Source organism: Manis javanica, chromosome 7 (genome assembly GCF_040802235.1).
Source record: "Manis javanica isolate MJ-LG chromosome 7, MJ_LKY, whole genome shotgun sequence".
Taxonomy (NCBI): domain Eukaryota; kingdom Metazoa; phylum Chordata; class Mammalia; order Pholidota; family Manidae; genus Manis; species Manis javanica.
Window position 1 is genome coordinate 85,465,161 of NC_133162.1, and position 25,325 is coordinate 85,490,485.

General features: G+C 38.6%; 1 protein-coding gene across 1 annotated transcript in view; it reads left to right on the forward strand.

The window, feature by feature from the left end:
• ERO1B (endoplasmic reticulum oxidoreductase 1 beta) overlaps positions 1-25,325 on the forward strand; it is a 62,658-nt gene that overhangs the window by 6,078 nt on the left and 31,255 nt on the right. The window contains exons 2-4 of the mRNA XM_037007312.2: positions 16,767-16,886; positions 21,271-21,354; positions 25,203-25,244. Coding sequence (XP_036863207.2) covers positions 16,767-16,886; positions 21,271-21,354; positions 25,203-25,244 — 246 coding nt within the window. The remainder of the gene's footprint in view (positions 1-16,766; positions 16,887-21,270; positions 21,355-25,202; positions 25,245-25,325) is intronic.

The following is a 25,325-nucleotide window of genomic DNA, read 5'->3' on the forward strand; positions in this document are numbered from 1 at the left end:
GTAGTTGACACACAGTATTACATTAGTTTCCGGTGTACAACACAGTGATTGAACATTTATATACATGATAATTCTAGGTACCAGCTATCACCATACCAAGTTGTTACAATATTTTGACTATATTCCTTATGCTATACATTACATCCCGGTTACTTATTTCTTTTACAATTGGAAGTGTGTACTTTTTTTTTTTTTTGTGAGGGCGTCTCTCATATTTATTGATCAAATGGTTGTTAACCACAATAAAATTCTGTATAGGGGGGTCAATGCTCAATGCACAATCATTAATCCACCCCAAGCCTAATTGTCGTCAGTCTCCAATCTTCTGAAGCATAACAAACAAGTTCTTAAATGGAGAACAAATTCTTACATAGTGAATAAGTTACGTGGTGAACATTACAAGGGCAGTCATCACAGAAGCTTTTGGTTTTGATCATGCATTATGAACTATAAACAGTCAGTTCAAATATGAGTATTCATTTGATTTTTATACTTGATTTATATGTGGATACCACATTTCTCTCTTTATTATTATTATTTTTAATAAAATGCTGAAGTGGTAGGTAGATACAAGATAAAGGTAGAAAACACAGTTTAGTGTTGTAAGAGAGCAAATGTAGATGATCAGGTGTGTGCCTGTAGACTATGTGTTAATCCAAGCTAGACAAGGGCAGCAAAACATCCACGGATGCAGAAGATTTCTCTCAGAATAGGGGGGGAGGTTCTAAGCCTCACCTCTGTTCATCCCCATTTTCTCACCTGATGGCCCCCTGCGACTGTGCCTGTCTTAGGTTGTTCCTCCCTTGAGGAATCTTACCCGTCTCTGGCTAACCAGTCATCTTCCGGGGCCATACAGGGAAATGTAAAGTTGGTAAGTGAGAGAGAAGCCATATTGTTTGAAAAGGTTAGCTTTTTACTTCTTTGCATATTTTATGCCCTGTGGCTTCTAAGCCCAGCATTTGTCTTGAGATGTCTTTACCACTTGGAAGAATTATGATACTCGGTAAATTCGATATGAGGCACGAATTCTACTTTAGGGTTATAATTAGGAAGGAATAAGAATAGCTATAGAAGTAGTAGGCGGAAGAAAACCTGGGAAGATTGATGATTTCTTTAACATAACTTCTTGTTGAGTAACTTCAGCATGTATAGGTTTTAAATTACTAATTAAATTGCACACACACACATTAACATAATAGGAGTACAGTTACGTAACCAAAGCATACCTGTAATTACCAGCCATCTCCAGTGAAACCAAGAAAACCAGTTAGGCACCTTAGGCATTTGTGAAAACTTATCTATAATATGGTGGATATTGTCCAACTGAACTTGAACAGTCTGAGAGAAATCAGACAAATTAAAACAATACATTCCTGGGGACTGCTCACATCCCATATGTTCTTTTAACAGTAAATAGTCTGTAGTTGTAAGATTTTGGAGCGCTACAATTTGCACTTCTCCTAATTCTTGGTTGAGTTCCAACAGTTCAGATCCAGTCAAATTTGTTGTTCTGCTGTATGCACAGGCCAGCTTAGATATCTCCGTTCCCATGGCAAGTCCAGGAACTGGTGGGATGAGTGCATCTACACCTGTAGCAGTGCATGGATCTTTGTTGGGGTTTTTTTGATGGTCATCTTCTGGCATGAGTCTTCCTGAGAGTGCTGATGTTGGAAGTTCTTTTTCATATCGTATCTTAGTTCATTTTCGGAGTAGCCACATTAGGCTTTGATCCTCTGTATAAACACAAACAGACCCTTTGCCTACACTTTTATATGCCCTTTATGTCATTGTGTAGAACTCATTGGAGGTCACCACACAGGAACTGCTTTTTTTTTTTATCATTAATCTACACTTACATGATGAATATTTTGTTTACTAGGCCCTCCCCTATACCAGCTCCCCCCTATATACCCCATTACAGTCACTGTCCATCAGCATAGCAAAATGTTGTAGAGTCACTACTTGTCTTCTCTGTGTTGTACAGCCCTCCCCTTTCTCCCACCCCCCCATGCATGCTAATCTTAATACCCCCCTTTTTGTCCCCTTCCCTTATCCCTCCCTACCCACCCATCCTCCCCAGTCCCTCTCCCTTTGGTACCTGTCAGTACATTCTTGAGTTCTGTGATTCTGCTGCTATTTTGTTCCTTCAGTTTTTCCTTTGTTCTTATACTCCACAGATGAGTGAAATCATTTGGTATTTCTCTTTGTCCGCTTGGCTTGTTTCACTGAGCATAATACCTGCCAGCTCCATCCATGTTGCTGCAAATGGTAGCATTTGCCCTTTTCTTATGGCTGAGTAGTATTCCATTGTGTACCACATCTTCTTTATCCATTCATCTATCGATGGACATTTAGGTTGCTTCCAATTCTTGGCTATTGTACATAGTGCTGCGATAAACATAGGGGTGCATTGGTCTTTCCATTACTTGATTGCCGCATTCTTAGGGTAAATTCCTAGGAGTGGAATTCCTGGGTCAAATGGTAAGTCTATTTTGAGCATTTTGATGTACCTCCATACTGCTTTCCACAATGGTTGAGCTAATTTACATTCCCACCAGCAGTGTAGGAGGGTTCCCCTTTCTCCACAGTTTCCCCAACATTTGTTGTTGTTTGTCTTTTGGATGGCAGCCATCCTTACTGTGTGAGGTGATATCTCCTTGTGGTTCTAACTTGCATTTCTCTGATAAGTAGTGATGTGGAGCATCTTTTCATGTGTCTGTTGGCCATCTGTATTTCTTTTTTGGAGAACCGTCTGTTCAGTTCCTCTGCCCATTTTTTAATTGGGTTATTTGTTTTTTGTTTGTTGAGGCGTGTGAGCTCTTTATATATTCTGCACGTCAAGCCTTTATCAGATCTGTCATTTTCAAATATATTCTCCCATACTGTAGGGTTCCTTTTTGTTCTATTGATAGTGTCTTTTGCTGTACAAAAGCTTGTCAGGTTAATATACTCCCACTTGTACATTTTTGCTGTTGTTTTCCTTGCCCGGGGAGGTATGTACAAGAGGAGGTCACTTATGTTTATGTCTAAGAGGTTTTTCCCTATGTTTTTTTCCAAGAGTTTAATGGTTTCAGGTCTTTGATCCATTTTGAGTTTACTTTTGTATATGAGGTTAGACAATGGTCCAGTTTCATTCTCCTACATGTAGCTGTCCAGTTTTGCCAGCACCATCTGTTGAAGAGATTGTCATTTCGTCATTGTATGTCCATGGCTCCTTTATCAAATATTAATTGACCATATATGTCTGGGTTAATGTCTGCATTCTCCAGTCTGTTCCATTGGTCTGTGGCTCTGTTCTTGTGCCAGTACCAAATTGTCTTGATTACTATGGCTTTATAATAGAGCTTGAAGGTGGGGAGTGAGATCCCCCTTACTTTATTCTTCTTTCTCAGGATTGCTTTGGCTATTCGGGGTCTTTGGTGGTTCCATATGAATTTTTGAATTATTTGTTCCAGTTCATTGAAGAATGTTGCTGGTAGTTTCAGAGGGATTGCATCAAATCTGTATATTGCTTTGGGCAGGATGGCCATTTTGACGATATTAATTCTTCCTACCCACGAGCATGGGATGTGTTTCCATCTGTTAGTGTCCCCTTTAATTTCTCTTAAGAGTGACTTGTAGTTTTCAGAATATAAGTCTTTCACTTCTTTGGTTAGGTTTATTCCTAGGTATTTTATTTTTTTTGATGCAATTGTGAATGGAGTTGTTTTCATGATTTCTCTTTCTGTTGGTTCATTGTTAGTGTATAGGAAAGCCACAGATTTCTGTGTGTTGATTTTGTATCCGGCAATGTTGCTGTATTCCGATATCAGTTCTAGTAGTTTTCGAGTGGAGTCTTTAGGGTTTTTTATGTACAGTATCATGTCATCTGCAAATAGTGACAGTTTAACAACTTCTTTACCAATCTGGATTCCTTGTATTTTTTTGTTTTGTCTGATTGCCGTGGCTAGGACCTCCAGTACTATGTTAAATAACAGTGGGGAGAGTGGACATCCCTGTCTAGTTTCTGATCTCAGAGGAAAAGCTTTCAGCTTCTCCGCCGTTCAATATAATGTTGGCTGTGGGTTTTTCATAGATGGCCTTTATTATGTTGAGGTGCTTTCCCTCTATTCCCATTTTTCTGAGCGTTTTTATCATGAATGGATGTTGAACTTTGTCAAATGCTTTTTCAGCATCTATGGAGATGATCATGTGGTTTTTGTCTTTCTTTTTGTTGATGTGGTGGATGATGTTGATGGACTTTCGGATGTTGTTCCATCCTTGCATCCCTGGGATGAATCCCACTTGGTCATGGTGTACGATCCTTTTCATGTATTTTTGAATTCAGTTTGCTAATATTTTGTTGAGTATTTTTGCATCTACGTTCATCAGGGATATTGGTCTGTAGTTTTCTTTTTTGGTGGAGTCTTTGCCTGGTTTTGGTATTATGGTGATGTTAGCTTTCATGGAATGTGTTTGGGAGTATTCCCTCCTCTTCTATTTTTTGGAAAACTTTAAGGAGAATGGGTATTGTGTCTTCTCTGTATGTCTGATAAAATTCCGAGGTGAATGCATCTGGCCTGGGGGTTATGTTCTATGGTAGTTTTTTGATTACTGCTTCAATTTCGTTGCTGGTAATTGGTCTGTTTAGATTTTCTGTTTCTTTCTGGGTCAGTCTTGGAAGGTTGTATTTTTCTAGGAAGTTGTCCATTTCTCCTAGGTTTCCCAGCTTGTTAGCATATAGGTTTTCATAGTATTCTCTAATAATTCTTTGTATTTCTGTGGGGTCCGTCGTGATTTTTCCTTTCTCGTTTCTGATTCTGTTGATCTGTGTTGACTCTCTTTTCCTCTTAATAAGTCTGGCTATAGGCTTGTCTATTTTGTTTATTTTCTCGAAGAACCAGCTCTTGGTTTCATTGATTTTTGCTATTGTTTTATTCTTCTCAATTTTATTTATTTCTTCTCTGATCTTTATTATGTCCCTTCTTCTGCTGACCTTAGACCTCATTTGTTCTTCTTTTTCCAATTTTGATAATTGTGACATTAGACCTTTCATTTGGGATTGTTCTTCCTTTTTTAAATATGCTTGGATTGCTATATACTTTCCTCTTAAGACTGCTTTTGCTGTGTCCCACAGAAGTTGGGGCTTAGTGTTGTTGTTGTCGTTTGCTTCCATATATTGCTGGATCTCCATTTTGATTTGGTCATTGATCCATTGATTATTTAAGAGTGTGTTGTTAAGCCTCCATGTGTTTGTGAGCCTTTTTGCTTTCTTTGTACAGTTTATTTCTAGTTTTATGCCTTTGTGGTCTGAAAAGTTGGTTGGTAGGATTTCAATCTTTTGGAATTTACTGAGGCTCTTTTTGTGGCCTAGTATGTGGTCTATTCTGGAGAATGTTCCATGTGCACTTGAGAAGAATGTGTGTCCTGTTGCTTTTAGATGTTGAATTCTGTAGATGTCTATTAGGTCCATCTGTTCTAGTGTGTTGTTCAGTGCCTCTGTGTCCTTACTTATTTTCTGTCTGGTGGATCTGTCCTTTGGAGTGAGTGGTGTGTTGAAGTCTCCCAGAATGAATGCATTGCATTCTATTTCCTCCTTTAGTTCTGTTAGTATTTCTTTCAGATATGTTGGTGCTTCTGTATTGAGTGGATATATATTTATAATGGTTATATCCTCTTGTTGGACTGAGCCCTTTATCATTATGTAATGTCCCTCTTTATCTTTTGTTACTTTCTTTATTTTGAAGTCTGTTTTGTCTGATACCAGAATTGCAACACCTGCTTTTTTCTCTCTGTTGTTTGCATGAAATATCTTTTTCCATCCCTTGACTTTAAGTCTGTGCATGTCTTTGGGTTTGAGGTGAGTCTCTTGTAAGCAGCATATGGATGGATCTTGCTTTTTTATCCATTCTATTTCTCTGTGTCTTTTGATTGGTGCATTCAGTCCATTTATATTTAGGGTGATTATTGAGAGGTATGTACTTATTGCCATTGGAGGCTTTAAGTTTTTGGTTACCAAAGGTTCCGGGTTAGCTTCTTTACTATCTTACTGTCTAACTTAACTCACTTGTTGAGCTATTATAAACACGGTCTGATGATTCTTTATTTCTCTCCCTTCTTATTCCTCCTCCTCCCTTCTTCATATGTTGGGTGTTTTGTTCTGTGGTCTTTTTAGGAGTGCTCCCATCTAGAGCAGTCCCTGTAAGATGCCCTGTAGAGGTGGTTTGTGGGAGGTAAATTCCCTCAACTTTTGCTTGTCTGGGAGTTGTTTAATCCCTCCTTCATATTTAAACAATAATCGTGCTGGATACAGTAGTCTTGGTTCGAGGCCCTTCTGTTTCATTGCATTAAGTTTATCATGGCATTCTCTTCTGGCCTTTAGGGTTTCTGTTGAGAAGTCTGATGAAAGCCTGATGGGTTTTCCTTTGTAGGTAACCTTTTTTTTTCTCTCTGGCTGCCTTTAATACTTTGTCCTTGTCTTTGATCTTTGCCATTTTAATTATTTTGTGTCTTGGTGTTGCCCTCCTTGGATCCCTTGTGATGGGAGTTCTGTGTACCTCTGTGGTCTGAGAGGCCAATTCCTCCCCTAGTTTGGGGAAGTTTTCAGCAATTATTTCTTCAAAGACACTTTCTATCCCTTCTTCTCTCTCTTCTTCTTCTGGTACCCCTATAATGCATATATTTTTCCTTTTTGATTGGTCACTCAGCTCTCTTAGAATTCTTTCATTCCTGGAGATCCCTTTATCTCTCTCTGCATCAGCTTCTCTGTGTTCCTGTTCTCTGTTTTCTGGTCCATTAATGGTCTCTTGCATCTCGTCCATTCTGTTTTGAAGTCCTTCCAGAGCTTGTTTTATTTCTGTATTCTCCTTCCTTAGTTCTTGCATATTTCTCTGCAAGTCCATCCGCATGGTTATGACTTTTGTTTTGAATTCTTTTTCAGGAAGACTGGCTAAATCTATCTCCCCAGGTTCCTTCTCAGGGGAAGATGTAGCAGATGCCGAAGCTGTCTGGGTTAGTCTTGTCTGGATCATATTTTTTTGCCTTTTCATGTTGACAGGTGCTATTGACTGTCAGCTGGGAGGGCCAAACTTTTCACTTGCTACTGGCCTTTCTTTACTGGGGCAACTGCGACCCCTAGTGGCTTGTGTTGGGTAATTGCGTGTAGGCTGGGTCTTTGTGTCTTGCCTGGTGGAAGTGTAGGAATTTTCCCTTCTGCCTTTCTGTGGGCGTGTTTTGCCTTAGGCTGTTTCTCTGCTTTTGCAGCACCAGGAGGGTTAATGGACGATGGTGGTGGGGGGGGCTCTTTGGCTGTTTACCACTGTGAGGGGTCTCAGAGCTGTTGCCCGGGGGGTTAGTGCGCCCAGTTTTCCCTGTAATTTCCAGCCACTGGGCTGTGACTTGTGTTGTTTGCATCTAGCTGTTAAATCCCTGTCCCTTTAAGACTTTCAAAGAGCACTGGCTTTTCTTTGTCGCAGGGGCATCAGCTTCGGCACCCGCTCAGAGGTCTTGCTGCCCTATTTCCCTAGTTTCTAGCCCTCCATGCATGTACTGTGTCTGCGCTCTGGTCCGGGTGGCTGGGGCTGGGTGTTTAGCAGTCCTGGGCTCCCTCTCCCTCCCGCCGGGAGTTGGGGGGAGGTGTGCTGGGGTCCCACCGGCCGGGGCTTGTATCTTACCCCTTTCACCAGGCACTGTGCTCCCGCACGTGTGGATGTAGTCTGGCTGTTCTCCTGTGTCTTCTGGTCTCTCTTTTAGGATTAGTTGTATTTGTTGTATATTCAAAAATATATATGTTTTTGGGAGGAGATTCCCATTGTCCTACTCATGCCGCCATGTTGGCTCCGCCTTGCTGTTAGTCCATTTTTAAGTTCTGTAATTCTGCTACTGTTTTGTTCCTTCAGTTTTTCCTTTGTTCTTTTACTCCACAGATTAGTGAAATCATTTGGTATTTCTCTTTCTCCACTTGGCTTGTTTCACTGAGCATAATACCCTCCAACTCCATCCATGTTGCTGCAAATGGTAGGCTTTTCCCTCTTCTTATGGCTGAGTAGTATTCCATTGTGTATATGTACCACATCTTTATCCATTCATCTACCGATGGGCATTTAGATTGCTTCCAATTCTTGGCTATTGTAAATAGTGCTGCGATAAACATGGGGGTGCATCTGTCTTTCTCAAACTTGATTGCTGCTTTCTTAGGGTAAATTCCTAGGAGTGGAATTCCTGGGTCAAATGGTAGATCTGTTTTGAGCATTTTGATGAACTTCCATACTGCTTTCCACAATGGTTGAACTAATTTACATTCCCACCAGCAGTGTAGGAGGGTTCCCCTTTCTCCACAGCCTCGCCGACATTTGTTGTTGTTTGTCTTTTGGATGGCAGCCATCCTTACTGGTGTGAGGTGATACCTCATTGTAGCTTTAGTTTGCATTTCTCTGATAATTAGCGATGTGGAGCATCTTTTCATGTGTCTGTTGGCCATCTGTATTTCTTTTTTGGAGAACCGTCTGTTCAGTTCCTCTGCCCATTTTTTAATTGGATTGTTGTTTTTTGTTTGTTGAGGCATGTGAGCTCTTTATATATTTTGGACGTCAAGCACTTATCGGATCTGTCATTTTCAAATATATTCTCCCATACTGTAGGGTTCCTTTTTATTCTATTGATGGTGTCTTTTGCTGTACAGAAGCTTTTCAGCTTAATATAGTCCCACTTGTTCATTTTTGCTGCTGTTTTCCTTGCCCGGGGAGATATGTTCAAGAAGAGGTCACTGCATGTTTATGTCTAAAAGGTTTTTACCAATGTTTTTATCTAAGAGTTTTATGGTTTCATAACTTACATTCAGGTCTTTGATCCATTTTGAATTGACTTTTGTGTATGAGGTTAGACAATGGTCCAGTTTCATTCTCCTACATGTAGCTGTCCAGTTTTGCCAGCACCATCTGTTGAAGAGACTGTCATTTTGCCATTGTATGTCCATGGCTCCTTTATCAAATATTAATTGACCATATATGTTTGGGTTAATTTCTGGAGTCTCTAATATGTTCCACTGGTCTGTGGCTCTGTTCTTGTTCCAGTACCAAATTGTCTTGATTACTATGGCTTTGTAGTAGAGCTTGAAGTTGGGGAGTGAGATCCCCCCTACTTTATTCTTCTTTTTCAGGATTGCTTTGGCTATTTAGGGTCTTTGGTGTTTCCATATGAATTTTTGAATTATTTGTTCCAATTCATTGAAGAATGTTGCTGGTAATTTGAGAGGGATTGCATCAAATCTGTTTATTGCTTTGGGCAGGATGGCCATTTTGACGATATTAATTCTTCCTAGCCATGAGCATGGGATGAGTTTCCATTTGTTAGTGTCTCCTTTAATTTCTCTTAAGAGTGACTTGTAGTTTTAGGGTATAGGTCTTTCACTTCTTTGGTTAGGTTTATTCCTAGGTATTTTGTTCTTTTTCATGCAATTGTGAATGGAATTGTTTTCCTGATTTCTCTTTCTATTGCTTCATTGTTAGTGTATAGGAAAGCTACAGATTTCTGTGTGTTAATTTTGTATCCTGCAACTTTGCTGTATTCCGATATCAGTTCTAGTAGTTTTGCAGTATAGTCTTTAGGGTTTTTTATGTACAATATCATATCATCTCCAAATAGTGACAGTTTAATTTCTTCTTTACCAATCTGGATTCCTTGTATTTCTTTGTTTTGTCTGATTGCCATGGCTAGGACCTCCAGTACTGTGTTAAATAACAGAGAGTGGGCATCCCTGTCTTGTTCCCGATCTCAGAGGAAATGCTTTCAGCTTCTTGCTGTTCAGTATGATGTTGGGTGTGGGTTTATCATATATGGCCTTTATGATGTTGAGGTACTTGCCCTCTATTCCCATTTTGCTGAGAGTTTTTATCATGAATGGATGTTGAATTTTGTCAAATGCTCTTTCAGCATCTATGGAGATGATCATGTGGTTTTTGTCTTTCTTTTTGTTGATGTGGTGGATGATGTTGATGGATTTTCGAATGTTGTACCATCCTTGCATCCCTGGGATGAATCCCACTTGGTCATGGTGTATGATCCTTTTGATATACTGTTGAATTCTGTTTGCTAATATTTTATTGAGTATTTTTGCATCTACATTCGTCAGGGATATTGGTCTGTAGTTTTCTTTTTTGGTGGAGTCTTTGCCTGGTTTTGGTATTATGGTGATGTTAGCTTTCATGGAATGTGTTTGGGAGTATTCCCTCCTCTTCTATTTTTTGGAACACTTTAAGGAGAATGGGTATTATGTCTTCTCTGTGTGTCTGATAAAATTCCGAGTTAAATCCATCCGGCCCCGGGGTTTTGTTCTCGGGTAGTTTTTTGATTACCGTTTCAATTTCTTTGCTCGTATTTGGTTTGTTTAACTTTGGTGCTTCTTCCTTGGTCAGTCTTGGGAGGTTGTATTTTTCTAGAAAGTTGTCCATTTCTTCTAGGTTTTCCAGCTTTTGGCATATAGGTTTTCATAGTAGTCTTTAATAATTCGTTGTATATCTCTGGGGTCTGTCGTGATTTTTCCATTGTCATTTCTGATTCTGTTCATTTGTGTTGATTCTCTTTTTCTCTTAATAATTTTGGCTAGAGGCTTATCTATTTTGTTTATTTTCTCAAAGAACCAGCTCTTGGCTTCATTGATTTTTGCTATTGTTTTATTCTTCTCAATTTTGTTCATTTCTTCTCTGATCTTTATTATGTCCCTCCTTCTGCTGACTTTAGGCCTCATTTGTTCTTCTTTTTCCATTTTCAATAGTTGTGATGTTAGACTAATCATTTGGGATTGTTCTTCCTTCTTCAAGTGTGCCTGGATTGCTATATACTTTCCTCTTAAGACTGCTTTCGCTGCGTCCCACAGAAGTTGGGGCTTTGTGTTGTTGTTATTTTTTTCTATATATTCCTTGATCTGTATTTTGAATTTATCATCGATCCTTTGATTATTTAGAAGCATGCTGTTAAGCCTCCATGTGTTTGTGAGCCTTTTTGTTTTCTTTGTAGAATTTATTTATAGTTTTATACCTTTGTGGTCTGAAAAATTGGTTGGTAGAATTTCAGTATTTTGGAATTTACTGAAGCTCTTTTTGTGAGCTAGTATGTGGTCTATTCTGGAGAATGTTCCATGTGTACTTGAGAAGAATGTATATCCTGTTGCTTTTGGATGTAGAGTTCTATAGATGTCTATTAGGTCCATCTGTTCTAGTGTGTTGTTCAGTGCCTGTTTGTCCTTACTTATTTTCTGCCCAGTGGATCTATCCTTTGGAGTGAGTAGTGTGTTGAAGTCTCCTAAAATGAATGCTTTGCAGTCTATTTCCCTCTTTAGTTCTGTTAGTATTTGTTTCACATATGCTGGTGATCCTGTGTTGGGTGCATATATATTTAGAATGGTTATATCCTCTTGTTGGACTGAGCCCTTTATCATTATTTAGTGTCCTTCTTTATCTCTTGTTACTTTCTTTGTTTTGAAGTCTATTTTGTCTGATATTAGTACTGCAACCCCTGCTTTCTTCTCACTGTTGTTTGCCTGAAATATGTTTTTCTATCCCTTGACTTTTAGTCTGTGCATGTCTTTGGGTTTGAGGTGAGTTTCTTGTAAGCAGCATATAGATGGGTCTTGCTTTTTTTATCCATTCTGTTACTCTGTGTCTTTTGATTGGTCCATTAAGTCCATTTACATTTAGGGTGACTATTGAGAGATATGTACTTATTGCCATTGCAGGCTTTAGATTCGTGGTTACCAAAGGTTCAAGGTTAGCCTCTTTAGTATCTTACTGCCTAACTTTGCTTGCTTATTGAGCTGTTATATACACTGTCTGGAGATTCTTTTCTTCTCTCCCTTCTTATTCCTCCTCCTCCATTCTTCATATGTTGTGTGTTTTGTTCTATGCTCTTTTTAGGAGTGCTCCTATCTAGAGCAGTCCCTGTAAGATGTCCTGTAGAGGTGGTTTGTGGGAAGCAAATTCCCTCAGCTTTTGCTTGTCTGGAAATTGTGTAATCCCGCCATCATATTTAAATGAGAGTCGTGGTGGATACAGTATCCTTGGTTCAAGGCCCTTCTGTTTCATTGCATTAAATATATCCTGCCATTCTCTTCTGGCCTGTAGGGTGTCTGTCGAGAAGTCTGATGTTAGCCTGATGGGTTTTCCTTTATAGGTGACCTTTTTCTCTCTAGCTGCCTTTAAAACTCTTTCCTTGTCCTTGATCCTTGCCATTTTAATTATTATGTGTCTTGGTGTTGTCCTCTTTGGATCCTGTCTCTTGGGGGTTCTGTGTATTTCCGTGGTCTGTTCAATTATTTCCTCCCCCCGTTTGGGGAAGTTTTCAGCAATTATTTCTTCAAAGAGACTTTCTATCCCTTTTCCTCTTACTTCCTCTTCTGGTACCCCTATAATACGGATATTGTTCCTTTTGGATTGGTCACATAGTTCTCTTTGTATTGTTTCATTCCTGGAGATCCTTTTATCTCTCTCTATATCAGCTTCTATACGTTCCTGTTCTCTGGTTTCTATTCCTTCAATGACCTCTTGTGTCTTATCCATTCTGCTTATAAATCCTTCCAGTGTTTGTTTCATTTCTGTGATCTCCTTTCTGACATCTGTGATCTCCCTCCGGACTTCATCCCATTGCTCTTGCATTTTTCTCTGCATCTCATCCCATTGATCTTGCATTTTTCTCTGCATCTCTGTCAGCATGTTCATGATTTTTATTTTGAATTCTTTCTCAGGAAGAGTGGTTTGGTCTGTCTCCTTCTCAGGTGTTGTCTCTGTGATCTTTGTCTGCCAGTAGTTTTGCCTTTTCATGGTGATAGAGATAGTTTGCAGAGCTGGTACGAGTGACAGCTGGAAGTGCTTTCCTTCTTGTTGGTTTGTGGCCTTCCTCTCCTGGGGGAATAGCGACCTCTAGTGGCTTGTGCTGGGCACCTGTGTGCAGACAGGTCTTCTGCTTCCTACCGTGCTGCTATGGAATTTATCTGTGCTGTTGTTTTGGGCGTTGCCTGGCTCATGCTGCTGCTCCAAAATGGTGGAGCCCCATTGGAGGGGGAGCAGCTGGGAGGCTATTTATCTATGTAAGGGGCCTCTGTGCTCCCTGCTGCCCAGGGGGTTAGAGTGCCCAGAGATCCCCAGATTCCCTGCCTCTGGACTAAGTGTCTTACCCTGCCCCTTTAAGACTTCCAAAAAGCACTGTCCAAACCAAAACAACAACAGCAACAACAAAAGAAAAAAAAATAAAAGTAAATAAATAATTAAGAAAAGAAAGAAAAAAAAAGAAAAACGCACGATTTTCTTTGTCCTCAGGCGCCGGTCTCAGGCACCCCTCACTGGTCTTGCTTCCCTGTTTCCCTAGTATTAGGGTCCCTGTCCCTTTAAGACTTCCAAAAAGCACTCGCAAAAAAAAAAAAAAAAAAAAAGGCCGCTCCCGTTTCTTTGTTCTCTGGCATTGGCCTCTGGCACCCGCTCACCGGTCCTGCTGCCCTGTTTCCCTTGTATCCAGGGCCCCACGCACGCCCTGTGTCTGCACTCTGGTGGGGATGGCTGGGGCTGGGTGTTCAGTAGTCCTGGGCTCCTTCTCTCTGCTGACTCCTCTCCACCCGCCGGGAGCTGGGGGGCAGGGCGCTCGGGTCCCGCGAGGCCGGGGCTTGTATCTTACCCCCTTCACGAGGCACTGGGTTCTCGCAGGTGTGGATGTGGTCTGGATGTTGTCCTGTGTCCTCTGGTTTCTATTTTAGGAAGAGTTGTCTTTGTTATATTTTCATAGATAAATGTGGTTTTGGGAGGAGATTTCTGCTGCTCTACTCACGCCGCCATCTTGGCTCCAGTGCTCTACATATCAGGATAGTAAATTTTAAAGAGAGCTTAAGGGACATGGAGAATAAAGTAAGAAATCTAATATGTCTTATTGGAGTTTCAAAAGAATAGAATAGGGATACAGCAGTATTGATTCCTCCATGTCAATATTGAAGAGAGAACCCAGTAGAAAAATGAATAGACAACATAAACAGACATTTCACACAAGAAACAAACATAAAACATAAGAACATTGCACCTCTTTGGTAGAAAAAAATCATACCCATTTATGCTTACTAGAGTGGCAAAAATTAAAACAGATTAATAGCAAATATCGGTGAGGATATGATTCAACAGTAACTCCCATCCACTCTTGGTAGGATTGTTAATTGGTACAACTGTTTTAGAAGCAAGCTATAGTGATTCCACTTGTCAGCATATAACCTGGAGAAATTCTTACATGTATTTATCAGAAAATTGTACAAAAATGTATATAAAGCATTGTTCTTTAGCTAAATCTGGGAACAACCTAAATATGGATTGTATTAGTTTCCTATTGCTGCTGTACCAAATAACCACAACTTAGTAGTTATTCACAATGCAAGTTTATTATCTCATAGTTCTGTAGGCCAGAAGTCTTAAAATGGGTTCTATAGCGTTAAAATCAAGGTGTCAGTAGGGCTGCAGTTTCTTGTGGAGGCTCTAGGAGGGGGCATGGTTTTCTTTCCCAAGAGGCTGCTGTGTTCCCTGGCTTGTGGCCTCTTCCTCCATCTTCAAAGCTAGCAGTGTCCCATCTTCCAGTCCCTCTCTTACTCTGACACTCCTGTCTCCTTCTTATAAGGAGCTTATAAATATTGGGTCCACCCAAGTAATCCAGTATATTCTTACCATTTCAAGATTCTTACTGTCATCTGCAGAGCCCCTTTTGCCATGTAAAGTAACATATTCAAGGTTGTAGGGCATGGACATCTTTGGGGGGGCATTATTTTGCTTACCATGCAGATCAACAGTAGAACAAGTAAACTGATATATCCATATAATGTACTCTTACAGCAGGGAAAATGATTGAAAATATTATAAAACATCTTGGATAGCTGTCAAAATGTTTGTATAGGAACCCTGTCACAGTTCACACATTAGATTCCACCAATATTAAACTTCAAAACAGAAAACCCTCTATAGTGTTTAGGGATATATCATATGTGATGAAATTACAAAGAAAAGTAAACAAAAATAAGATTTTTTACCTCTAGGGGGAGTGAGATGGATGTAATTAAGGAAGGACTTGGAAGATACTGGCAGTATTCATTGCTACTTTTGTAAATTTTGGTGATATACAGGTTTTTGTCTTAGTAGTAGTATGCCAGGGTTAGAAATATGTGCACACATAATTCTGTAGACCATACCCCAGCCCCTACGACAATGAAAATATATATATATGTGTGTGTGGTTTACTGTTAACACTTAAAATATTACAAGAAAGGGCAATCACTGGATAAAATATTTTTTAAAACCTAGGAAGTTTTTTGCTTTGTATTTTTTTTCCTATTATGTAGAATTTGAAGTTCTGTAAGTAGTAAGCTAGAGAGCAGTGAAAAGACATTCAGTAGAGTGACAGTCTTAGTAATTCATAAGTAGGATACCAAAGCATATGGAATTCTAGAGCCAAAATTCTTGCCAAGATTCCTTGTTCTTTATCTTGAGATAATAGAGCTCTGTTTGTTGTATGCAGGTTTGGGAACACATTTATGCCCCGAGGGAAAAAGTGTGAAAGAAACAACTGGGAGGGACTGGTTTCCATTTTCTGACCATCCTTTGCATATATTCCTCTTACGGATGGTCTCGTTTTTGATTATAAATTTAAATTTTAATTGATATAATTGTAGTTTCTGTACACTTGTAAGAAATAACAGGAAATACCCTGTATCCTTTATCCACTTTTCCCCAATGGTAATATTTTGTTAACATATAGTGCAGTATTATAGCCAGGACATTGACACTGATACGACCCGCAGATCTCATTCAGGTTCCTTGGTGTATATACAGGTATTATTTCTGTATGCGTTTATCACACGCATAGGTTGGTGGACCCACCAGCACACAGATACTAAAGAGTTCCATCACACAAAGATCCTTGTTGCCTTTTTATAGCTACACCTACCTCCTTTCTGCCCCACTTCCTCTCTGCAGCTCCTACTCATCCCAGGTAACCAATAATCTGTTCCAATTTCTAAAATGATATATAATTGAAATTGCGCAGTATGTAGCCTTTTGGGATTAGCTTTTTTCACTCAGTATCCCCGGAAGATTCATCCAAGTTGTGGGTGTCAATGAGTCCCAGTTTAAAATTTAGCTGAAGGATGTTTTATGGAGTTTTTAGACTAAGAATTCACTTTGCATACGAGTTTCTCTTCTTTGATTAGCGTACACTTTGAATAGTGGGTAAAAACTTGTATTTTAAAGTGCGATGGCCTTGGGACTATTCTACTTTTGAAAAGTTATTTTAACCTTGGTAAACCTTAATTTCCTTATATGTAAAATGAGGATAATAATACCTATTTCACAGAGCATTTACACAATACATGAAAATATAATATGTTCCACAAATGGCAGTCTAAAAGAAAGATAGGGTTACTACGGCAGTATCACTGTGCTTTGTGACTTCTAGGTTAGTTTTAGGAGAAACTGTTTTAGCATTCTAACAACTACTTGGATTTTATATATGTTGAGGTAATGGAAGGAACATTCAGTATCTTTCTTTTTGACCATTAAACAAGAATATTTAGTTCTTCAGAATGGGTATATCTACTCCTACTGTTTTTTATTTAATTGACCATAGTAAAAAGTATGATTGCTTTAATGTATCTTAATCAGCAAATGCTAGCTAACTTGAGTGAATAAATTATATTTCTAAGTAATAGTACAGATTTGTTAAGATTGAAACATCAGTAATTTACATATTTAAAATTTTATGTATGTATTTTTTTCTAGGTCACTGGAGTCCTGGATGATTGCTTGTGTGATATTGATAGCATAGATAACTTCAACACCTTCAAAATCTTCCCTAAAATAAAAAAACTACAAGAGCGAGACTATTTCCGTTATTACAAGGTATAGTTAACATTTTTTATAACATTGGTGCTAAAGATTTTTATTAGTTGTTTACAGATGTGACTTTGTGACCCTTTTGAAAGCCCATTTCAACTCTTCTAGTACCCTACATATGTTTTTTTAATCATTGGCATGTATTAAGTATTGTAGTGAAAAACTTCAATATTTTTGAATGCTGAGAATCTGAGCCCTCTTCCTATGCTTGGGGAATTCTTCATCTTTCAGTTTTGATTTTGAAGCACACTCCTTCCTCTATAGAAGGTGAAAATGCCAGGAACTTGCTTTGTCAGCCTCCCTTGTAACTTAGGCTCTGCACCTGGACACCTGCCGAGGTTTTGAGTTTGCTGACAGCCAGCGACATATGCTGGCATAACATTAGCAGGTCATAGTACCACAGTGGCAGACATTTATTGGGTAGCTCACTGGAAGGGCTGGCAGATCAGGCCGAGGATACAGGCAGAACACCATCCATAGTAACTGCAGAACTGATCGTCATATCTAGCAACAGCCTACTCTAGACAGTTACAGAAAACCAATGGTAATTTAAAAGCAGCAGCAATAAAACAGTATTCACAAGAACAATATTTTAAGTTTAAGAGCAATGTTTCAAAATTATGCTGTTGTGCTTTGCCTCCACTCTCGCTCTCAGTTAAATTGGGTTTATAATTTCTTTGATTTTCATTTTTAAGTTTATTTTAAAAATTGAGCATAATTTCCTCTTCATTCTGATTCTGTATAGGCTATCTTAGAAATATAAATATTTCTGAGGATTAAAAAATTAGAGCACAAACTAATGGCCATTCTCTTTTGGTACCACCAAAATTTTGGATCAAATTGACCATTTTCCCATATGCAACACTTTATACAAGAGTCAAGTTTCTGGAAGAAAGGGTTTAATTGGCCTCAGTAGGGTCATCTGATCCCTTGACCATAAGAGGGAAAGACTTTGGTTAACAGTCCTATTTGCATAAATGTAAGGGGAGTCATCATTTCTCAAAGGGATATTAGAGGATATTAGAGAAGAAGGAAGAATTGAAAGTTGATTAGGCAAAAATAACAATGTGGTTTTTGGCTAGCCAACATACAATTTGTCCTTCTTATACATTCAGTTAAATAAAATCTTCCAACTGACTTAATGAAATTACTCCATGTGTCACCAGAATATAGTCACCCTCTCCCAAAGGAGGGTAATGCAGTGATCTAGTTAATGCAGTTACCTCCAAGTCTGGGATACCTGGTGACACCTATTTTTCTAGTTCTGTCAACCTATGAATAAATGAAGAGGAAATTTAACTACCACCAGTATACTTGTGGCAGAAAAGGAAAGCTAAGAGGTTAATTAAAAACACACATACATACTTATGATTCGTTAAGCAAGGCAATATAGGTAGAAACAACAGTCTACTTCTGTCAACTGGTCAGTTGGTCGCTATAGCTAATGTTTATAATTTCCCTCTTGAAAAATGCATTCCATTCCTTTATTCACCAAATATCTATTGAACTATTATTTGTAGCAGGCCCTGTCCTACCTAGGTGCTATGGATGCAGCAGTGACTAACACAAAGAGCATACAGTGGAAAAGAAATCCCCACTTAAACTAGCAATGAAAAAAGATATATAGGAGTAAATGTATCAAAAAACAAGCAAAACCTAAAAGAAGAAAGCCTCAAGACACCCCTGAAAGACACAAAAGGAGGCTTAACAAGTGGACAGATGTCTTTTAGCACCAAGATATTAATTCTTTCCAAGTTAATATATAAATTTAATATCCTAATAAAAATATCAACAGGTTTTTTTTTCTTTTTCTGGAAACGGACAAGTTGTCACGGCTTAATTTCCTGGGGAAGTAGATTCTGAGACAGTGATTAGTGCTCAAGAGGCTAATTAGGGACTACCCTTAGAACCAAGCAAGGGGAGGAAAACGAAGGAAGGAAATGAGGATTAGACAAAGGGAGAAGTAAAGATGGTGCAGCCTTAGTGGAAACCTCAGGTGACCCTTTGGAGAGTTCTTAAGATGGGATGACCCTCCAGAGCTGTCTGCCCTTGAAGGAAAGATCTAGGCCTTGATATCCATATATCAGTCCTTGGATGAAAGCCATGGTAAGGGGTAGTGTGACCTTGGGCAAAGGGGCTCTCTCCAGCTGAGGTGTGGCAGCCTGTAGGGAGCTGGAATGATAAGGCCTTTATCCAGAAGGGTAATCTGGGATCATGGTGCGGTGTCCACCATGGTACACAACTTACACTGTTGCTAGTTCTTTATTGCTGCATAACAAATTAGCCTAAACTTTAGCAACTTAAAACAGCAAGTAGAGAAGGCAGCATTTGAGGACAATGTAACAAGAATGAAAAAACCATGTGGGTATGTGCAGAAAGAAGAAAGAGGACAGTGAACGAAGGGCAGAGAACAGGGAACCCAACTATGTAAGGTATTCTTGGCCATTATCGGGACTTGGATTTTGAACTGACCCAATTTTTAGAGGGTATAGTACATGGGGTGAGAGAGGAGTCAAGGAAGATGCCAAGATTTTGGGCTGAAGAATGAGAATAAAAGACTTGCCATTCCTGGGATGACTGGGGCAGTTTTGGACCTGGTAATAGTTTGAACTGCGTGTGGCTCTCCCACTGACACATCAAGGAGTCAGTTGGATTTATAAGCCAAGAGCTCAAGGGAGCCTGCAGTTCCCAGATGTGCCATGCTGTTTCAAGCTGCTTTGTCTGTAGATATCCTGATCCCTCTGCCTAGAAAGCACTTTCTCTAGGAAACTTCTGGTCACACCCATTTTACATGTTACTGACAGGAGGCCTTCCCTGACAAGTCTGCAGTCAGAATTGACTAGTCTCTCCTGTGTTCCCAGGCTGTATCAATTTTTGTCTCCTCCGCTGTGATGTAGTTATTGTTTACTTCATTAACACATTTATTGAGGTGTCTGTTGTGTGTTCTAGGTGCTGGGATAAAATAACGAGCAAAGCAAAAGCCCAATCCTTACAGTGGGGGGTGAGGACAGTAAATAAGTAAAGAAATAATTGGGTAGTGCTAAGTGCTATAAGAATATAAAACTATGTGTGGGGTGCATCTGGAGCACTAATTAGAGCATCTGGTCAGGGAAGGTCACTGCTCAGGTGATATTTACGAGAGTCCTGAAGGAGGTGAAGGGAGTAAGCCATGGAAAGATCTGGAGAAGCACCACTACAGGCAAAGAGAGCAGCCACTGTGAAGGTTCTGAGATAGACAGGAGTTTGGTGCATTCCCAGCAGGAAGGCCAGTGTGGCAAGAGGAGTGTGTTAGTAGATGGGCCAGAGGGTGGGAAGGGTCCACATGGTGGAGGGCCTCGTGGAGCTTGCTGCGGAGTCAGATTGACTCTCAAGGTGATGGGAGCCACAGGGTGGTTTTGAGCAGAGACTGATGTGATCTGTCTTGTGTTGCAAAGAGATTTTTATGGCTGCTGTGTGGAGAGTAGATGGTAGTGGAAGCAGGGAGACTTGGGACAGTCTTGGTGAGAGACGAGGGGTGCCAGTGGACATGGGGAGAAGGGTGGGTAGTGAGTTGTTTGAAGGGGATACAAGAGGGAGGAAACAAGAATAAAATAATTGATTTGGGGCTTCAGAAATCCTCTGGAAATCTTACTGAATTATTGTCTTCCTGTCATGTTTACAATATGAAAATCCAGAGTTTTTACTGTGGTTAAAATGATCTGGCCCTTCCCTCTATCCCTCATTCCCTGCCACCCTTCCCCTTCCCCACTAAAAGTCAGCTAAACTGGAGTTTCTCAGTTCCCAGGACTGTTCACGCTCTGTCACCATATCTAAATGCACACTTCTTCAGAGGCCTCCATGCGCCAGCCCCATTATTTTCTGTCACAAAACTCTGGATTTTCCTTTGTAGCACTTACCAAGATTTGTATAAATGAACATAAAAATACATCATCTCTGTTCCTCCAGTAGACTTTAAATTCCAGGGGAGAAAGCAGTTTCTGTCTCTTTTTCTCCTGGAGCCTACTTAGTGCCTGATGCCTAGTGGGTGTGCAGTGCATACTTGTTAGGTAAATGGGTGCCTGAGCAAGCCCTGGCCAGTGAGGTAGGAGTATGGGGCTGACACACATCAAAGTAGTCCTACAGTGCTTTCCAGGGGCTTCAAATGGCAGTGTATGTAACTTCATTCCTTTTTGAAGTGTCAGAGGACTAATAGCAGTCATTTATTTTTAAAGATTAATAATACATCTGGATGTCTGAAAAACTGCTGTAATTTTAAATTCTGCACTGCATAGGTGCCACAGGATAGGAAGCTGTTCCTTCTTATTCACCACTGTGACACGGGTGCCCAGCGCAGTGACACTTAGAGAACATTGCAGAACTGTGACACACATTTACTCTTGTTTCCATCAAGGTTAATCTGAAGCAACCATGTCCTTTCTGGGCAGAAGATGGCCATTGTTCAATAAAAGACTGTCATGTGGAGCCCTGTCCAGAGGTAAAATAAATTAAAATAATGGAAAAAATTGCATTCTCTTGGACTTTTAGATAAGCATGACTGTATTTTAGGCTAGTGTCAGTGGAGTTGGACTTGTCATCAAATTAATATGCTCTCAGCTCTCTTTTAACCAGGTTATTGAAGATTTATTGTATATTTGTCACCAAAATAGATTTGAAGACACTCTTGTATCTAGTGGTGTTGATGATTGGATGTGGGAGTGTAGTTTGATTCCACAAAATGGATGGGAAATCAAAAACCTATTCTAGGATAATCTACAATTGGCTGACTCTTTACTTCATGCTTTTTTGAATCTGCATTTTGTTTCATAGGCAAAGTAAAAGGCTCTGGACCTTAAATGTCAACTTTAGAATTGAAGTGGGGAAATTTCAGGCTTAGAATTAGGTCTTCACTTATATTTTATATTGTTTTTATATTTTATATTGTTTTTTTGACACCTAACATAATTATATTCTTGTTAAACAGTTATTAGTTCTAAGCTATGTTTTCACTTTTTGCTTTTCTTACCCAATTAGTCTAGTTTTTTTGTCCTTAAAAATAGGAAAAAAACCATCTGAACCAATGTCCTTCCTAAAGGGACAATTAAAAAGAATTATCTTCATTTTTCTTTGAGAATAAAATTTTTTTAACTTTTAAGTTTGAAATAATTTCAGACCTATGGAAAAACTGGAAGAATAATACAAGTAGTTGCCATATATTTATCCAGACTCCCTAAATTAATGTCTATCTAACATTTGCTTCATTATCATTTTTATTAGTATTTTCTGAACCTCTTCTGTGTAAATCACCAACATGATGATCCTTTACCCCTAAATACTTGAGTATATATTTCCTTAAGAACAAATTATTCTCTTACCTAACTACAGCATAATTAACAAAATCAGGAAGTTAGCTTTAACATAACACTAATGTCTATAGACTTTAATCACATATTGCCAGCTGACTTACTAATGTGCCTTACCCCCCAAAAAAAGTTTCTCATCCAGAATTGTAAATTATATGGAATGTCATGTCTCTAGTTGTCTTTTAGTTGGAATAGTCCTCAGTATTTCTTTGCTTTTTGTTGTCTTGACTTAAACTTTTTTTCTTTTCCTTCTTCCCTTCCTCCTTCCCTTCCTTCTTGTACACCAGTTATTTTATAGACTACTCATTTTGGGGTTTTCTGATGTTCCCTAATGGTGAGATTCAGGTCATGTATTTTTGGCAGGTATACTACATACAGAAGTGATGTGTCCTTGTGTCCTTCTCAAGGTGTCATATCTGGAGAGGTACATGATACCATTTTGATTACTTGGTTAAGGTCGTGGTTACCAGATTTCTTCACTGTAGAGTCAAAAAAATCTTTGAGACTGTGAAAATATCCCATTTTTAATCGTCATTTCACCATAATAGTTTTAGCATCCATTGATGATTCTTGCCTGTATGATTTATATGATGGTTGCCAAATAGTGATTTCCTGAGTTCATTTTTTCTACATTTATTAGTTGGCGTTAGTCTACAAACAAAAGTGTTTTCTTGTCTTTTCTTTATTTACTTAATTGTATGTTCATGTCACTGTGAAATTGAGTGATTATTTTTTCATTATCATTACTTTTTTAATTTAGTGAGCATTTACTATGTGACAGGTACCTTTTCAAGAACGTTACTTGTATCAATCCATTTGATTCTCACAAGCCTTTAAGGTGTATATTGTTACTATTTAAAATTTTATAGACAGGGAGATTCAAGTGCAGAGATGTTAAGTACCTTACTTAGATCACAAGAGCCAGGGCAAGGATTTAATTTTAGGCAGTCTGATTCCAGGTGCTTTGGAGCCAGAAAATGTACCATACTCTCCCCACCCCAAAATAATTGCAGTTAATTTCAGGAGGTTCACAGACTCTTCCCCCAAGCATAACTAGAGTCAGACTCTCTGACTGGGGCAGGGTCAGGGGAAGCCCATGGACACCCCAGATTAAGAACTCCAGGTCTGAATGGTACCTATTCTGCTACATTTCCCCATCCAGACATGTGTACAATGAGATGAGCTTTATTGTTTTTTTATAACAGCTTTATTGAGATATAATTTATATTCCATAAAATTTACTCTTTCTAAAGTGTACAATTTAGTGGTTTTTAGTATATTCACAGATTGTGCCACCATCACCACAGTCAAATTTTAAAACATTTCAACACCCCCAAAAAAGAAATCTCTACCCATTAGCAGTCACTCCCTGTTTCCTCCTCCCTCCAAAAACCACTGCTCTACTTTCTTTCTCTGTGGATCTGCCTGCTATGGAAGGTTCATGTAGATAACACCATAACATGTGTGCTCTTTTGAGACTGGCTTCTGTTGCTTAACATGAAACTTTCAAGGGCCATCCGTGTTGTAGCATATATCAGTACTTAATTCCTATTCCTGAATGAATATATCATGGTATGAATATACCTAATCTTGTTTATTTGTAAGTTGATGGACATTTTGGTTGTTACACTTTTTGGCTACTACGAGTAATGCTGCTGTGAACATGAAGGTGCAGTTTTTGTATGGACATGTGTTTTCAGTTCTCTTTGAGTATGTACCTTGGAGTGGAATTGCTGGAGCAAATGGTAACTGAGAGACTGACAAACTGCTCCCAGTGTGGCTATACCCTTTTACATTCCCACCAGCAATGTATGACAGTTCCAATTTCTGTACATACTTTTCAACATTTGGTATTGTGTTTTTTATTTTAACCATCCTTGTAAATGGTATCTCATTTTGGTCAATAATGTTAATCATATTTTTCAGTGCTTATTGGCCATTTGTAGTATCTTCTTTGGAGAAACTTCTATTCAAATCCTTTGCCCATTTTTTAAATATTGAATTGCCTTTTAATTACTGAGTTGTAAGTTATTTAGCTTGGTACAAGATGGATTTCTGAATTGTTTTTATGTTAAAATAATCAGGCATGTATTTATTCTAAATTTTCCTCTTTAGTCTTACATTTCTAATAAGAATAAATTCTTTATTTGTATGTGAATCCCCAACATAAGAAATATAACACTTACATGCATTTAAAATTCCTATCCCCTTCCCAATCCATTCATTCCCTTTCTCTCCAGAGATAAAAGCTATCCTGTCATGTTGGTTCTTTTAAGTAATGTAAGGATATTTGTATTTCTTTCTTTTTTGGGGGAAAACTCATTGGGCATTTCATACTGAACCCAAACTTGTTACAATTAAGAGGATCATATGCTTTCAGATATGATTTTTGTTTAAAATTGTCTTTGACAAATCAGTTGTAATTATTGATAGATTTGCTTATTAAAGCCTAAAACTAATCATTGGCTTTGAAGAAAAGAAAGTTGAACCTACATGCAGTTCTTCTATTGGTCAACTGTAGGTTAATCTTATGGGCCTAAGAGCTTACTAGTATTAACCCAGAATTGCTTACACTTTAAATATCAACTTAGAGCAGAAATTAAAATTGAACATTATGTATTTCAGATAAATATGGAAATTTTTTAAAGCTTCTGTTGCTGTGGTAAGAAAGTTTATGGAAAAAGTTATTTAGTTAGGCTTTTCAACCACAAAATTATATAAAATGTTAAATACTGCATTGGAAATTTAAATTAGAGCTGATTTTGATGCTCTGATTTTATCATTCAATTTTCTATAGTCTTACAAGTCTGTAAATTAGTATGACTCTTTACTTTTACTTAAAATAATGAGTAAATGTGTATTTCTTCTCATAGAATAAAACAGCCTTTGTATTAGAGTTTATAGCATTACTAACTTGTGAAGAAATCAGAAAATAAATACAAAGATCACTTTAAAAATTTTTGTTTGTTACTGTTTTTTTAAGAGTAAAATTCCAGTTGGAATTAAAGCTGGGAGTTCTAATAAGGTGAGTCACTTTCTTTTTTGACTATTTCTGCTTTCATAGCAAACATACCATTTACTGCTGACAGTCATTGTAGAAAAGAAT